General features: G+C 58.3%; 2 protein-coding genes across 5 annotated transcripts in view; both read left to right on the top strand.

Moving 5' to 3' along the window:
- Positions 1 to 7,596, top strand: part of ATOSB (atos homolog B) — a 43,121-nt gene extending 35,525 nt beyond the window's left edge. For all 4 annotated transcript variants that reach the window (XM_075078519.1, XM_075078518.1, XM_075078520.1 and 1 more), the window contains 7 exons: positions 879 to 2,132; positions 3,662 to 3,720; positions 3,990 to 4,086; positions 4,548 to 4,706; positions 5,108 to 5,176; positions 5,650 to 5,855; positions 6,174 to 7,596. In XM_075078519.1, coding sequence (XP_074934620.1) covers positions 1,059 to 2,132; positions 3,662 to 3,720; positions 3,990 to 4,086; positions 4,548 to 4,706; positions 5,108 to 5,176; positions 5,650 to 5,855; positions 6,174 to 6,327 — 1,818 coding nt within the window. In that variant the 5' untranslated portion in view covers positions 879 to 1,058 and the 3' untranslated portion in view covers positions 6,328 to 7,596. The remainder of the gene's footprint in view (positions 1 to 878; positions 2,133 to 3,661; positions 3,721 to 3,989; positions 4,087 to 4,547; positions 4,707 to 5,107; positions 5,177 to 5,649; positions 5,856 to 6,173) is intronic.
- A 54-nt stretch (positions 7,597 to 7,650) lies between these two features.
- STOML2 (stomatin like 2) lies at positions 7,651 to 15,524 on the top strand. The gene is made up of 10 exons (XM_075078522.1): positions 7,651 to 7,787; positions 8,794 to 8,946; positions 9,283 to 9,382; positions 10,047 to 10,105; positions 10,467 to 10,568; positions 11,757 to 11,891; positions 14,227 to 14,371; positions 14,697 to 14,776; positions 15,008 to 15,136; positions 15,241 to 15,524. The coding sequence occupies exons 1-10, from the start codon at positions 7,731 to 7,733 to the stop codon at positions 15,370 to 15,372; spliced, it is 1,092 nt and encodes a 363-aa protein (XP_074934623.1). The 5' UTR covers positions 7,651 to 7,730; the 3' UTR covers positions 15,373 to 15,524.
- Positions 15,525 to 15,575: the final 51 nt, after the last annotated feature.

Consider the following 15,575-nt stretch of genomic DNA (forward strand, 5'->3'; position numbering starts at 1 on the left):
GAGCTGTGGGGACAGGCAAAGGGCAGAGCTGCCAGGCACAGGGAGTTTGTAAGGCTCTGGAGCTCCTCAGCCTGCCTCACACTTTTCCTGCATCTCCTCAGCTCTTACAACCACTTTAGTATTTATCATGGCAGAAAATTCATGGCCAGGATTCTCACAGATCCGAAACTGGACTGAAAATCAAAAGTGAGGTGCCATGCAGCATGGAGGGCAGGCCCTTGGGGCAGGCAGGAGTAGGTGGATGGTGCAGGAGCCCATGGCAGGCTCTGTAGCTCCTGGTACCACCCAGATGCTGACTGAGGTGGTGGAGGTCTCTGGTTCAAGCTGGCAAAGCTGTGACATGAGTTGAGATTTCCCCAGGCTGCCCAGCCAGGCTTATGTCCCCGATGTGGGGCTGGCAGCATAGGCCACCAGCCCTGCCTCATTCAGCATGTACAGCTGGGGCAGGTCTTCCTGGTGAGCACTGGGAGATCTTGTTGCTGTTGCCCAAAGGGGTGATTACAGGCCTAAGCCCCTGGGACTGGTCTGACCTGCCTCACTCCTCCACTCCAGAACAGCGCAAGCACACCAAGTCCCTGGGGCAGGCAGGACCCCTTCTCCCCACATGTCCAGACTTGTCCCCAGTAGCCTCCAGCCCAGCTGGAGACTCCTCTCCATGCCCAGTCCAGGAAGGAAGTGCTGATCCTGCAGGTGGGTGATGCCACAGGGTTCCCTGGAGAGCCACACCAGCCTGGTTCCTCTTCCTGTCCCCACAGAGGGAGGTCCGAGCAGGGCTGTATGGGGAGCTGCCCACATCCCAGCAGGTCCGTTGTGGCCAGAAGCCCAGCCAGGGATGGCGATCCCTGGCTGATCTCTGTCCTCCTGCTCTCTCTTTTCAGATGCTGTGCTGCAGTGCACCCCATAGCAGAGGGCCCACCCAGAAATCCTGAGCGAGGCAGGGTCCAGCTCCCATCCCCTGCCCTCGCACCCTGACCTGTGGCACTTTACAGTCCCCCTCCTGCTGTTGCATGGGTTGTTCTGACTCTGGCTCCACTTGGAGTCTAGGAAAGTAAGGCTCCATGCGGCACATCCACGCGGAGACGTCCCTGCCCCCAGGGCACAGCACAGACCCCAGCCTGTCTCAGCCCAGTGGAGAGGTGCCCTTGGAACCTTCCTCACAGCACTGCACCCACCGTGGCATCCTCATGGGCTACAACGAGACAGAGATCAAGCGCCAGAAGGTTTACCAGGTCTCCATCTTCTCCCATCTCTCCAACTCCTCTGAGAGCACAGAGCAACGGGCAGGCAGCTGGCCAGCTGTCAAGAGGAGTTACCCTGAGCAGCGAACTCCAGACGGGGGGCGAGATCCCAAACGAACTCACTGGGGTGGAGGTGGGGTGGATGGCAGGCGCGATGGGGGCCCTGGGCAGGCTTCCCTGGACGATGATGATACCTTCGAGGATGGTCTGCTGGTGGAGGAGCTATCCCTGTGTGGCTCTGCCCAGCACTTCTCCCACAGCGGGCTGCGAGTGGTGGAGCACCGGTGTGAGAGCAGCCCTAGCCGCAGCCCCAGGACCAGCAGAGAAGACAACGTCTCCTCGTCCTCCTCGTCCTGGCCCCAGCACATTGCTTGCACTACTTTGCACACAAGAGACAGTTGCCGTGTCTCACCGGGGGATCAGCCCACAGACTATGGGGAGAATGGGGATCGAGCAAGTGGCCACAACTTGCTTCACCTTGATTTGCATAATATTGCACAAACAGGCAGGTTGGACTCTGGTGGGAAGAGAGAGAAGCCAGGGAGCAGCCCAGCTCGCAATAGCAGGGCTAGTGGAGAAGAGGAATGGCCAGCGGTGGCCAATGGGTGCAAGGAGCCCCCAGCTCTGCAGACAGTGCTCACCCCTGACCTCAGCAACCTGAGCTCCCTGGAGAAGACACCCTGCAGGAGCAGCCAGCTCAGCGGCAGCAGCTGCCCAGCCAAAAGGAAGCTGCTGCCTGCTGGTGAGGCTGTGGCCGACTCCTGCTCTGAGGATGAGGGCCTGTCCCCACCAGCAAGGAAGAGGGTCCTGCCATGCCATCCAGTGCCCACAGCCTGCCGCAGCACTGATGCCAAGGGGGCCCCATTCTGGAATCACCTGCTTCCCACAGCCAAGGTGAGCATCGCCTGGGGACAGCCAGAGCTCAGGGCTGTCCTTGTGGGCAATGTGGTCTGTGGTGGCACAGCACCCTGTCCTGTCCCAGTGCTGCGGCACTGGTGTGAGCAGGACAGTGGCTACAGCCAGCCCTGGAATACATGGTCTATAGACTGTCACCCACTCTTGATAGTTTTTAGTCACTGGATCCTCTGCTTGCAGCCAGCTCTTTAGCCTGGAGACCCTTGCTTGAGCAGAACAAAACGTCCCCGTGACAGTGAGAGTTGGACACGTGGTGTGGGGCCACCCTCAGTGTGTGACAACTTCCTGTTAAGCCAGACTTACCGGCAGGCGTGGGAAGAGTGGCTGCCTTCTTGCCTGCCCAATGAAGACGAAGGCAGAGGGGTGGGATGGCTTGAGTCCCTGGCCATGATATCCATCAGGGCAAGGGTTTTGTAGTAGGGAATGGGACTTGACATGCTCTGGCAGGAGAGTGGGAGCCCTAGTGCTGTGTGCAGAGATGCCACTCGCTTTTCTGCAATTCTGGGGTGCCTGTGGCATGTCTCCAGTGTGTCATGAACTCAGAAATGGAGCAGACTCCAGAGGTTTTCAGCCAGCCTGGCAGCTTAGGAGCTGCCTGCAATTCCTTCCTGCTTACCCGCCCCTCCTGGCCAGGTCCCTGCCTTCACCATGTCCTGCCAGCTGAGGCTGCAGCAAGCTCATGCCAGAGCTGGTATGCTCCTCTCTTTCCCTGGGGCATCCCATGGAGGAGGGGCCCGCTTGGAGCTGGGACACACCATCTGTGGGGCACAGCTCCATTCCTGCCCGTGTGCCCTTTTTCATGACTGTCCCCCACCCTGGCTGCCCCCAGCACTGCCCTTCCAGAGTGAAGCCCTCCAGCATCTTCCTGCCCAGTCATGCCAGCCGGCTCCATCATCACTTTGTGTTGTGCTGCCCTTTGTGTGGTTTCCAGAAGGGAATACCCCTGAAAAGGGGACATCTTTAAAAGGAGGCTGCAGTGTGGCCCTGGTTTTAACCCCCCACCCTACAGCCATAGGAGCCTGGCTGTGGGCAGGGGTGTTAGCACGCCCCTCTGCCTAGTGGCATCACTGAGGATTTTGCATGAATCACCAGGGGATGGGACTTTTCCTGGGCTGGTCAGGGGTCTTCATCGTATGTGTTACCCTTCCCTGGGAGGTGCAGGGGGTGTTGGTGCATGGCTCTGACTGGGGGTGTCTTGTCACTAGGGCTGGTCCTAAGACCTGTTTTGCAATGTGGGGAGCTGTGTGCTGAACCCTCGGCTTGGGTACCAACACCCTCACTGCCAGCAGAGCTGCTTTGGGCAACCCCACATCTCAACCAGACAGTGCAGCCGTTGCACTGCCCCACTGGCCACCCCTCCAGAGGCCACTGGTGGCTCCCCATGGATGGTATCCTCTCTGGTCTGCTGGGACCCTTGTGGGGCAGGGCAAGGGGCGATGGCACCTCCTGGGGGTGTGCAGTTCCCGGTTGCTGCCCTAACACAGTTCTCTATTTCGTGTCCCCTCCAGACATCTGCAGATTGCACTGCGGTCGGGAGGAGGCTGAAGAGCGGGCTGCGCCTCAAATCGTGAGTGTCCCAGCAGCCCCAGCACCTCAGGGTGCCCAGCCACTCCAGTACCCCACAGCCCTGTGGGGGGGGGTTAGGTTGGGTCCTTTCCCTGCCCCGGGTGTCCCCCCTTCACAGGACCTCAGGCTGTGGGGCAGAGGGAGGTATCTTCTGACCCTGGTGGGTAGGAAATTGGGTCCGACCTCCACCAAAGAAAGGGACGGGGGACCTGCAAAGGACAGTCCAGGGCTGTAGGCTCTCCAATCTGACACCAGTCTTCTCTCTCAAAGGCGACATCTCCGGAGCAGCCTCCGGAGGGGCACCAGATCCTCCGCAGCGCCCTGGACCACCACCACCGTCAGCCATGCACTCCTGGGCAACTTTGAGGTAACAGTGCCCACCTGCCAGGGAGGAAGATGGGTCCTAGGGTCTCCAGGCTGGGCTGGAGATGGATGTGAGAGGCTGAACCTGACAGGATCCCTGGCATGGGACTGGGCTGATTGTCCCCAAAGGCCTGGTGTCACACAGCCACCATCCACCAGCAGGATATCTCGGCCAGCAGATCCTCTGGTGATGTGCCAGGACCCTAGACCCCACTGAGGTAGCTGCTACGGGGCTGAGCTGAGGTGCTCTCTCTGCTTCTCTGTGTTAGATGGCTGGTTTTAGCCCACCAATTCAGGATGGGTGTGTCTCAGAGCGATCAGCTGGGGCCCCTCATGGGTGGTCTCTGGAAAGACATGCAAGCAGGCACATGGTTGCAGTGGAGACAGGGGTCATCTCACCTGCAGCTTCGAGCAGAGGGACATGACTGACGTTTGAAGGTCCCTAACGCTTCCCTCCTCTCTCAGGAGTCCATTCTGAAAGGGCGCTTTGCACCGTCGGGGAGGATCGAGGGGTTCATGGCAGAGATTGGTGCCAGTGGCTCCTACTGCCCCCAGCACGCCACCCTGCCCGTCGACGTCACCTACTTCGACATCTCCGAACACAGTGTGCCCTCGCCTTTCCTGGTACGTGGATGAGGGAAGGCTGGGAGCATGGGGGAGGTGAGTGGGGGCTGTACCCAGCCACTGCGCATCCTGGGGGTTGCCCATCTCCAGAGAACATGGCTCGAGGAACCACCTACCTGAGGAGACCACTGGCTGTGCCAGGAGCAGTTTTTAACCCAAAAAGCAAAAAGGGGACTCTTGCAGGCCTGTTGCTGCCCAGCTGTCTCACAGCTATTGCTTTGCCATCACCTCTGCGTTGCTGCTTGTTCGTCCATGGGTCTGGAGAGGGAGTGAGCTGGGCACCTTCTTGGTGCTTTGTGCCAGGCATTCCTGGTGAGAGGGGCTCCCGGCTCCGTGCCAGGTCCCAGCTGGGCTCTCCGTGGTCTTTCTCCCTCTCTCATGTCCTCACTCTTTTGCCCCAGGGAGTGATTGACTTGGAGGCCTTGGGAAAGAAGGGTTACAGTGTCCCCAAAGCTGGAACCATCCAAGTGGTGAGTCGTCCCCTGGCCTCTGGCAGCACCATGGGGAGGGGGCTGGGTGGGCTCCAGTCGCCCCCAGTTGTGGATATGCTCCATTACATTGTTTGGCAGTGCAGCAGCCAGAAAGCTTGTGTAGAGCAGGTATGTGGCCACCAAGAGAGCACAGCAGAGGGGATCACAGGGTCTCTAGGGTACTGGTGGGGGGAGACAAGGTGGTGGGAGATGCAGGGAAGGAAGAGGTTAGTGCGGAGGGACAGGGTCTTGGCAGGAGAGCGTAAAGTGCAGTGGGGATGGATTAGGAACATGGGAGTGGAGGTGGGTGGAAAGGACTGACGTGTGGGCCTCAGGGTAAGCCCTTTGGGGCTGCTGTGGGGCTTTCTGGATCCTTGAGCCTGCTGGTGCTGCCCCCAGATGCCCCCAGCCCCTGCCCTACAAATCCATTCCTGTGCCATTCCCAGTCTCACCTCCTACCCCTCTGCCCCCAGACCTTATTTAACCCCAACAAGACTGTGGTGAAGATGTTCTTGGTGACGTACGACTTCCAGGACATGCCGGCCAACCACATGACCTTCCTACGCCATCGCATCTTCCTGGTGCCTGTCGGGGAGGAGGAAGGGGCCACTGCGGCCCCCAGCAACCCACCGGGCTCTGGCCTGCCTCGCAGGGTCCTTTGCTACCTGATGCATCTGAGGTAGGGCACGGTGAGAGGGATGGATGCCTGCCCCAGCATCACCCCATGGCTCCTCTGCCATATGTCCCTGTCTCCCCAACCTGCAAGCCAGAGGTGGGGGGATGGCAGCCTGACCCCCTCGCCCTGGGGAGGAGCAGGGACTGGCTGCTTTTTTGGGGAGATTGGAGCTGCCATCCTGCCCAAGGGCAGCAGTCTCTGTCTCTCTGAAGGCAGCCAGAGCATGGCCACCTTGGCAAGGGGGTTATGCCCTACACCGAGGCTGTCCTGCCCTTAACTGGGAGCCTGAGGTTCCTCCACCCTGCTTTTGTCTCCACTAAGGTTTCACAGCTCCAAGTCGGGGAAGATCTACCTTCATGATGACATCCGGCTGCTTTTCTCCCGCAAGTCGATTGAGGTTGACTCGGGTATCCCTTATGAACTGAAATCCTTCACGGAGATGCCAAGGAATCCCTGCTACTCACCCCGGGCCTGACCTCCCCCATCCCCCAGGGCCACCAGGGAGCCTCCAGCCCAGCACTTCAGGGAGAGATGAGTAAAGGGCCAGCAAGCAAGCACTGCCTTGCAGTATCGCCCTCCCCCACGCACCCCTGGCCCTCCTGAGCAGCACAGATGCTGTGCCTGTGCCCTGCACCAGGGCTGAGATCACCGAGGGGGCTTCACCAGGAGGGGCATGGGCTGGGGGGGCAGCCCTGGCAGCCCTGGTAATCCAGGGGCATACCCAAAGCCTTCTGCTGGTGCTGCTCCCAGCTTGGAGACTTGGGTGTAGCTGGCGGAGGGGGGAGTGAAGAGTTGGGCCAGGGGCTCTAGGTGAGGCTGGCTGTGCTGGTCCCAGAAAGTGTGGAAAAGTTTGTATTTATTAGTATTTATTGTTGCTGGGAGTGCAGAGGAGGCTTGTGCAGAGGATTGGAGATGCTGCAATGTTCACCCCCCTGACCCTGTCGGTGCTGGATGAAGCCCCTGGCAGGGTGGGGCTGTCTGGGTTGGGGCAGGGCTGTGGGGACTGCGAGGGTGACCGGGGATGGGAGCACCTTGGCCTGGGGGGAGAGGGTGACCTATCTTGGCCAGGGTGCAGGGCCTGGGCCCAGGCTGTGTTAAAACCCCAAGGAAAAGCTGAGACTTGCTGGGTACTAATGGCCTGCCATGGATCCTGGGGCTAAGGGGACATGTCTGTCACACGTATGGGGACCTGGGGCTCTCTGCAGGAACAGGGGGAGACTTCGCAGGAACCTCTGGAGCCCCCCCGGTGCCATGGGTCAGAGTGAAGTGGGACATTGCCAAAACATCAGAGCCTGGCACAGCTGTGTGCATGGGGTGAATCATAACGTGGAGCTGGCTGTGGGAAAGGGTCTGCTGGCAGTGTCACCAGTGCTGGAGGGATGAGTGGGAGTCCTGGCTTAGTTCCCGGGAAGTGGGGAAGAGGCAGAGAACATCAAATGGGAGGGGATTTAGGGGTGCTCTGGAGCAGTGGCCTTTGGAAGGGGGCAAAGGCTGGGGTGCGTGAGAGGCCTGAGGGAAACCAGGGCTCACACATACCTCATCTGCATCACGCCCTTGAGCTGGGCTTTGGACACCAGCCTAGGCCTGGGGAGCCCCAGCCCCTCTGCAGGGGCGAGGGAGGGACGGTCCCCCACACCGTCAGGCAGGGCTGGGCTCGACCGAGGGACAGGGTTTGGACAAGGGAAGCTGCGCCGGTACTTCTTGTCTTTGTTTCTAATTTAATAAAAGCCCGTTTGGAGATTGAGCTCTGACCCAGCCTATCCCGGAACTAAAGGGCAGCGGCCGCCGCGGCGGGCGGACCGCTTGGTGCGGCGCACCCGGAAGGGGCGGGGGGGTGCCGGTGGCGGTGCGGTGCGGTGCGGTGCGGGCGGCGGGGCGATGCTGGCGCGGGCGGCGTGGCGGGCCGGGCCCGGGCTCGGCCTCGGCCTGCTGCAGGTGGGGACGGGGGGCCCTGGGGGGCCGGGACGGGGCGCCGCGCTGAACGGGGCGTGGGTTGGCCGGGGGACCCTGGTGCGGGGGGGGGGGGATGTCCAGGCTGAGGGAAGCGGGGCTGGGGGGCTGGGCAGGGACGGCGGTTTTGGGGTGCGGGGAAATGCGTGGGGTGTAAGTGGGGGGGGGATGTTGGGGGACCGAGGTGAAAGCTGAGGGGGCTGGGTTTTGGGAGAGCGGACCTGGAAGGCGGCTGGAGGAAGGGCTGGGCAGGGACGGGGGTACTGGGGTGCGGGGGTTGCGGAGGGGGCCAGGGGGAAGTGGGGGTGTGCGGAGGAGGGGCTGGGAGTGTTAGTGAGGGGGCGAGGAACGGGGGGCGTTAGTAGGGGGGTATTGAGGTCCGGCAGGGAGGAAAGTGGGTGCGGGGACTGTGTTTGGGGGGAGCGGGGCTGGGGGGTGAGTGGGTGTGTGGGGGTTAGGGAGGAGAGCTGCGGGAGGCAGGGGCTGCGGGGAGCGGAGTGAGGGACAGCCCGGGGGTCCCGATGGGGGCAGAAGGCTGCCAGGGCTGGGGAGGAACAGGCGGCTGAAGGGGGGTGAGCTGGGGTTAAGGTGGGGAAGAGGGGGGTCTGACCGGGTTAGAGGAGGCTGAGGGGGGCAGAGGAGACCCCCAGACACACCTTCCTTTCCCTCGCAGTGTCAGGGAGGCTTTATTCCTCCCAGCAGTGGGGATGTGAGGGAAGGGGAGATGCCGAGACAGCTCCAGCACAGGTGTGAGCCACCCTGGGCTCGAGGGGAAGGCTCTGACACCCACCCTGGCCCTGCGGCCCAGCTCCCGGCCCTGCGGGGACAGCCCCTGTCCACTCATGGCGTGGGCTTGCATGGGTGTCAGTGCTGTTTGCTGCCCTGGTGTATTAGAGACGCAAGCAGTGATCCCAGATGGGAGAGCAGGGGTGGTGCTGGGCTCCCAGGTGCTGGCAGCCTGTCTCCATTCCATTCCTTTTCCTTTCTCCAGCGCTCCCAGCAGCTGAAGCATTCGGTGTGGCTGGCCCCAGCACCGCGTCGCTTGAACTCCGGCCTGCCCATGAATATCGGGGTGCTCTTTGTGCCGCAGCAGGAGGCTTGGGTGGTGGAGAGGATGGGCAAGTTCCACCGAATCCTCGAGCCTGTAAGTGGTTGCTTTTTCCCCCTTCTGGATTCAGCAGCTTCCTAAAGCTGTAGCAGAACATGCCCTTTGCGAGAAGATTCAGGGAGCAATGTGCTTATTCTTCTGGATTGCAATCCTTTTGACTGTCTGTAGACTAATTTCCTTGGTGGGTGTTAAAAGCACTGTGAAACTTGAATTCCCACTGTGTGTAAAGCATGTTTGGTCTGCCTGCAGCATCTGCAGCTTGTAGCACACTTGGACTTTGTTTGCACAGCTCCTTCTAGTCTGGCTGAGCTCTCTGGCAGGGGGAAACCCCAGAGTAGGGGGCTTAGCCATCTAATCCCACCCTTTCCCCAGGGTTTGAACTTCCTCATCCCTCTGCTGGATCGGATTCGTTATGTACAAAGTCTCAAAGAAATCGTCATTAACGTCCCAGAGCAGTCAGCTGTCACCTTAGGTAAGGAACAGCTTCTGCATCCTGACCCTTTCCTTTCCCTGCATCTGGGGTGAGCATGGGCCAGCACGGGGAGGAGTGGAAGTGTCTCAGGCTCCAGCACTCAGCCCTGTCCCTGGGACCCAGGCTTGGCCATAATCCCAGCGCTGGGAGCAGGAGAACCCCAGGAGGTCCCCTCTGCTCACTCAGGGCTGCAGCTGCCCTTCTTGCTGAGTTGCACCTGGGCAGGAATCCATTCTTCAGATGTTTTCCTGTGTTGAACCACAAAAAAAAATCTCTGTTTTTCTGTAAAAAATATTTCCAATCAGGTTAATGGACAGCTCTGTTTTAATACTAGAATTAAGCTTTTTGTTTTAGGTTTTATGCCCTTTGAGTCTTTATTTATGAAGATAACTACAGTATGAAATGTTTACTCTGGAGACCTGAGACTTCTAGTGTATTAAGAAGTCAAAATACAGTGTTTTCTAGGGAATGTCAATGTAATTTATACAAAGCCTTTCAGGTAAGGGGATCTGTTTTAGGCAGTCCCTCTTCTGTGCCGTGCTGTGACACCAGGAAGGAAGGGGATGACCCTGCCTGGCTCTGCTAGTTCTGTCGGAGGAGAGGCATTTGCCATGTTATGTCTTTGCTGCTTCAGTAAACAGGATGTGTTGTTCTCTCCTGGCAGATAATGTCACCCTGCAGATCGACGGTGTGCTCTATCTACGGGTTATGGACCCCTACAAGGTACTGTCCCTGCTGCGCTGACATGTGGCCTGAGTCAAACCTGTAGCCTCCGCAGCTGTGCCCGGCATGGTCTGCATGTGCCACGCTGCGCAGCTGGCTGCCCTGGCAGCCCCTTGGGCACTGCTCGCCTGGCTCTGATGGCTCCCTTCTCCCTGTGACTTGTGCTTCGGCCTCTGCCCGCCTTGCTGCACCCTGTGAGGCAGGTGGGCTGAGCGCCCCAATTCCTGCTGAGGCTCTGGACTCCGCTTTTCTTTGGCAGGGGTGTCTGTGGCAGGTTTCTCGTCTCCATGTTTTTCTGCCCTGCCTTGTTTGGTGTTCCTCTTGGCACTGCCATTGACTGTTTTTTACTTCTGCTCTCCAGGCCAGCTACGGGGTGGAAGATCCTGAGTACGCAGTGACCCAGCTGGCCCAGACCACCATGAGATCTGAACTTGGCAAACTCTCCCTTGACAGAGTCTTCCGGGTGAGCTGGAGAGGCGGATCACGGAGCTGCCAGTGTCTCTCAAAACCCCAGGGCAGTGTGCAGGGCCTGGCTGATGTGCTCAACAGCAAAATTGGAAGGAATACTAATTAAGTTTGCTGATGACACAAAACTGGGAGGAGCTGTTCACACTCTTGAGGGCAGAGAGGCCATGCAGAGGGTTCTGAACAGACTGGAGAGCTGGGCAATCACCAACCGTATGAAGTTTAACAAGGGCAAGTGCCGGATTTTGCACCTAGGGCACGACAACCCTGGCTGTACATATGGACTGGGGAACGAGAGGCTGGGAAGCAGGTCTGCAGAGAGGGACTTGGGGGTTCTGGCCGACAGCAAGTTGAACGTGAGCCAACAGTGTGCCCTGGCAGCCAGGCGGGCCAACTGCCCTGGGGTGCATCAAGCCCCGCATTGCAGCGGTGGAGGGAGGTGATTGTCCCGCTCTGCTCTGCGCTGGTGCGGCCTCAACTTGAGTGCTGGGTGCAGTTTTGGGCACCACAGTACATGAAGGATACAAAGCTACTAGAGTGGCCAGAGGAGGGCCACGAAGTTGGAGAAGGGTTTAGAGCGGAAGCCGTATGAGGAGCAGCTCAAGTCCCTTGGTTTGTTCAGCCTGGAGAAGAGGAGGGTGAGGACAGAGCTCATCACGGACTGCAGCTTCCTCACAAGGGCAGGAGGAGGGGCAGGCACTCTGGTGACAAACAGTAGGACCTGAGGGAATGGCAGGAAGATGTGCCAGGGGAGGGTTAGGTTGGATATTAGGAAAAGGTTCTTCCCCCAGAGGGTGGTGGAGCACTGGAACAGGCTGCCAGGGAGGCAGTCACAGCTCCAAGCCTGACGCTATTCAAGAAGCACTTGGACAACACCCTCAGAGACATGGTGTGAATTTGAGGTTGTCCTGTGCAGGGACAGGAGGTGGACTCGATGATCCTTGCGGGTCCCTTCCCACTCAGGACATTCCATGATTCTATGAAAAGAGCTGCTGATTAGAGGGCTTTTGGCTTCATTTTCAGTTGACCTGTTAGTGAATCCTTGGAAATGGGGCTTGTTTTGTTTTTTTTTTGTTTTTGTTTTGGCTGACCTTGGCCCATGATGGGGAGCTGTCTGTTTCCTTCCGGAGCCCCACCTCATGCTGAGCGCCTCTTTGCTCTCTGCCATTTCTTTTGTACCTCCCAGGAGCGGGAGTCCCTTAACGCCAACATCGTGGATGCCATCAACCAGGCTTCAGACTGCTGGGGCATCCGGTGTCTGCGCTATGAGATCAAGGACATCCACGTACCCCCACGTGTGAAGGAGTCCATGCAGATGCAGGTTTGTTACTCTGGGAGGGTGGTCTGGAAGAAGAGGGAAGTCTCCCCTCCTGCACCACACCATTGTTTTCTGTCCAGAGCTGGTAGTGCTAGCCTCTCCTGCAGTGAGGGAAGTCCATTGACATTTCGTCTGCAAACGTACAGCTATTGAATAAATAATTCCTGTCTTTATTTCGATGATGGTGGTGGTCCCTGCATGGTACACGCATGCCCTGCCCGGCTAATATTGGATGCCTGTACTCTTCACGGGGTTAAAAACTGGCTGGATGGCCGAGACCAGAGAGTTGTGGTGAATGGAGTTAAATCCAGTTGGCAGCCAGTCACTAGTGGTATTCCCCAGGGCTCCGTGTTGGGGTCAGTTCTGTTTAATATCTTTATCAGTGATCTGATACAGGAGGAGAATCTCCATCCTTTACTGGATGTGGGGGAGAAACATGGTGACAAAGGATGAGAAAAAGGCCGAGGTACTTAATGCCTTCTTTGCCTCAGTCTTTAACAGTCAGACCAATTGTTCCCCAGGTACCCAGCCTCCCTGAGATGGAAGACAGGGATGGGGAGCAGAATGAAGCCCCCATAGTCCAAGGGAAAATGGTTAGTGACCTGCCACACCGCTCAGATGCACACAAGTCTCTGGGGCCAGATGGGATCCAACCAAGGGTACTGAGGGAGCTGGTGAAAGTGCTCACAAAGCCCCTTTCAATCCTTTATCATCAGTCCTGGCTAAGTGGGGAGGTCCCAGTTGACTGGAGGTTAGCAAATGTGACACCCACCTAGAAGGGTCCAGTCAGCACAGGTTTATGAAAGGCAGGTTGTGCTTGACTAACCTGATGTTCTGTGACAAGGTGACCCGCTTAGTGGATGAGGGAAAGGCTGTGGATGTTGTCTACCTAGAACTAGCAAAGCTTTTGTCACCATTTCCCAAAGCATTCTTCTGGCAACTCATGTCTTGGACGAGTGTACGTTTTGCTAGGTTAAAAACTAGGTGGATGGCCAGGCTCAAAGAGTTGTGGTGAATGGAGTTAAATCCATTTGCTGGCCGGTTACAAGCGGTGTTCCCCAGGGCTCAGTATTGGGGCAAGTTCTCTTTGGTATCTTTATCAGTGATCTGGATGAGGGTATCGAGGTCATCCTCAGTAAGTTTGCAGGTGACACCAAGTTGTGCAGGAGTGTTGATCTGCTCGAGGGCAGGAAGGCTCTACAGAGGGATCTGGACAGGCTGGATCGATGGGCCAGGACCGATTGTGTAAGGTTCAACAAGGCTCAGTGTCAGGTCCTGCACTTGGGTCACAGCAGCCCCATGCAACGCTACATGCTTGGGGAGGGGTGTCTGGGGAGCTGCTCAGCAGAGAAGGCCCTGGGGGTGCTGGCTGACAGCCGGCTGAATGTGAGCCAGCAGCGTGCCCAGGTGGCCAAGGAGGCCAACAGCCTCCTGGCTTGTATCAGCAATAGTGTGGCCAGCAGGAGCAGGGCAGTGATCGTGCCTCTGTACTCGGCACTGGTGAGGCCGCACCTCGAATCGTGGGCCCATCAGGACAAGAAGGACTTTGAGGTGCTGGAGCGTGTCCAGAGAAGGGCAACGGAGCTGGGGCAGGGTCTGGAGAACAAGTCCTGTGAGGAGCAGCTGAGGGAGCCGGGGTTGTTTAGCCTGCAGAAGAGGAAGCTGAGGGGAGACCTTATTGCTCTCTACAACTCCCTGAAAGGAGGTTGTAGCAAGGTGGACGTTGGTCTCTTCTCCCTAGTAACAAGTGATAGGATAAGAAGAAATGGCCTCAAGCTGCATCAGGGGAGGTTTAGACTGGATATTAGGAAAAATTTCTTCACTGAAAGAGTGGTCAGGCATTGGAACAGGCTCCCCAGAGAGGTGGTGGAGTCACCATCCTTGGGGGTGTTGATAAAACATGTAGCTGTGGCATGTCAGGGCATGGTTTAGGAGGCCTGGGGGTGTTGCACTGATGGTTGGACTTGATCCTAGAGGTCTTTTCCAACCTTAATGATTGTGCGATTCTTTAAAATCCCTGCTAGGCTCTGTAGGAAGCAAATCCCAGTGCTGAAGGTCTCCCCTGGAGAAAAGCTGGGTGCCAGATCTCTGGGCTGGAAGGGAAAGAGAGGGAAATGTCTGTTGGATTTGGTGTGGACCAGGCTGTGGAGGGCTGTGCAGCCTGAGGAGCAGAACCAGTCCTCACCGGGGATCATGCGGTGTTGTGTAGCTGTGTTCTCATCCTCTGCTAAGCTGCACTTGCCCAGGCAGGATGCACGAGCGTGTCCTCACTGCTTGCCCCGTGGACAGGATTTCCTCAGCGCAGCTGTGGCAGGCTGCATCTGACCTGTATTTGCAGGTGGAGGCAGAGCGACGGAAACGGGCGATGGTGCTGGAGTCAGAGGGGACGCGGGAATCGGCCATCAATGTGGCTGAGGGACAGAAGCAGGCCCAGATCCTGGCATCAGAAGCTGAGAAGGCTGAACAAATCAACAAAGCTGCGGGTAAGGCCTTGGGCTAGAACTTGTGGGGTGTGGAGGTTGTGTAGCCCTCTTCACTGAGGGGCGATGCTCCCGGGGATAGACTGCATTGCGCTCTGTGGGCCAGGCTTCCTCAGGCATGCTGATCTGGAAGGCCTGCTGGGGCCCTCAGGCTGAGCTCCAGGTCGTGTCACAACCCCAAAGCCTGGGGCAGCAGGTGTTGTGTGGCAGAAGCATTTGCCACGCTGTGGGTGGGGAGGAGGGTTGGTCTGTGTGAAGTTTTCTGGATTTGCTCCTTGCAAATGCTTTGTCACAGTTCTGATGGGCGTTCTGCTGTGGCTTGTTGCAGGAGAAGCCAACGCTGTGCTGGTCAAGGCCAGGGCCAAGGCAGAGGCAATTCAGCTCCTGGCAGCTGCTCTGGCACAGCAGGTGAGCCACAGCTCCGTGGGGTGGCCACCGCTTTGGTGCTGGGGGCAGTAGACCATGGCCAGGGTGGCACCTGGCTTTCTCTTGGACACTCCCTGGTGTCTTCAGCAGCAGTGAGCAAGGAGTTTTGCTGTCCTAGGGGCTGTGACTGGCCAGGGTGGGCTTGAAGAAGGGGCACGGGAGAGCTCTTGGTGGTATGTGACTCGCTGCTGAGTCCTGTCCCTCTCTCCCCAGCATGGCAGTGCCGCTGCCTCTCTCTCTGTGGCAGAGCAGTATGTGAGCGCCTTCTCCAAGCTTGCCAAAGACTCCAACACCCTCCTGCTGCCCGCCAACACCGGTGACGTCACCAACATGGTTGCGCAGGTCAGTGTGGCCGGAGGGACCCTGTCCCTCGCCTGGGGGAAGTGAAGGCAGCTGCCCAGTGGGGCACAGTCCTCTCCTCCCCATGGCACTCTTGTTCTCTCCAGGCCCTGGGCATCTACACCACACTGACCAAGCCGCAAGCTGTGAAGACGCAGGAAGAGACGCCCCCAGCCCATGAGGAACCCCAGTCCCCCCCCACCCCGGTGCTTAAGGCAGAACAGGCCAGTTCCAGCTAGCAGGGCTGGAAGGATCCTGCGCCCTCACCCCAGGGCCTGCTGGCCATCCTGTCCTGCTGCACCCTGGCCCAGTCAGCTGCTCTTCTTCCCTTGGTCCTTCTTTTGTATTTGGATTTAAATGATGTAAAATAAATGGTACCAGTGCTGCTGCAGCACCTCCCCTGATGCTTAGGAGCCCAGCCCGTCACCCCACCGTCTGCTGC

The sequence above is a fragment of the Phalacrocorax aristotelis genome, chromosome Z, assembly GCF_949628215.1.
Source record: "Phalacrocorax aristotelis chromosome Z, bGulAri2.1, whole genome shotgun sequence".
NCBI lineage: Eukaryota > Metazoa > Chordata > Aves > Suliformes > Phalacrocoracidae > Phalacrocorax > Phalacrocorax aristotelis.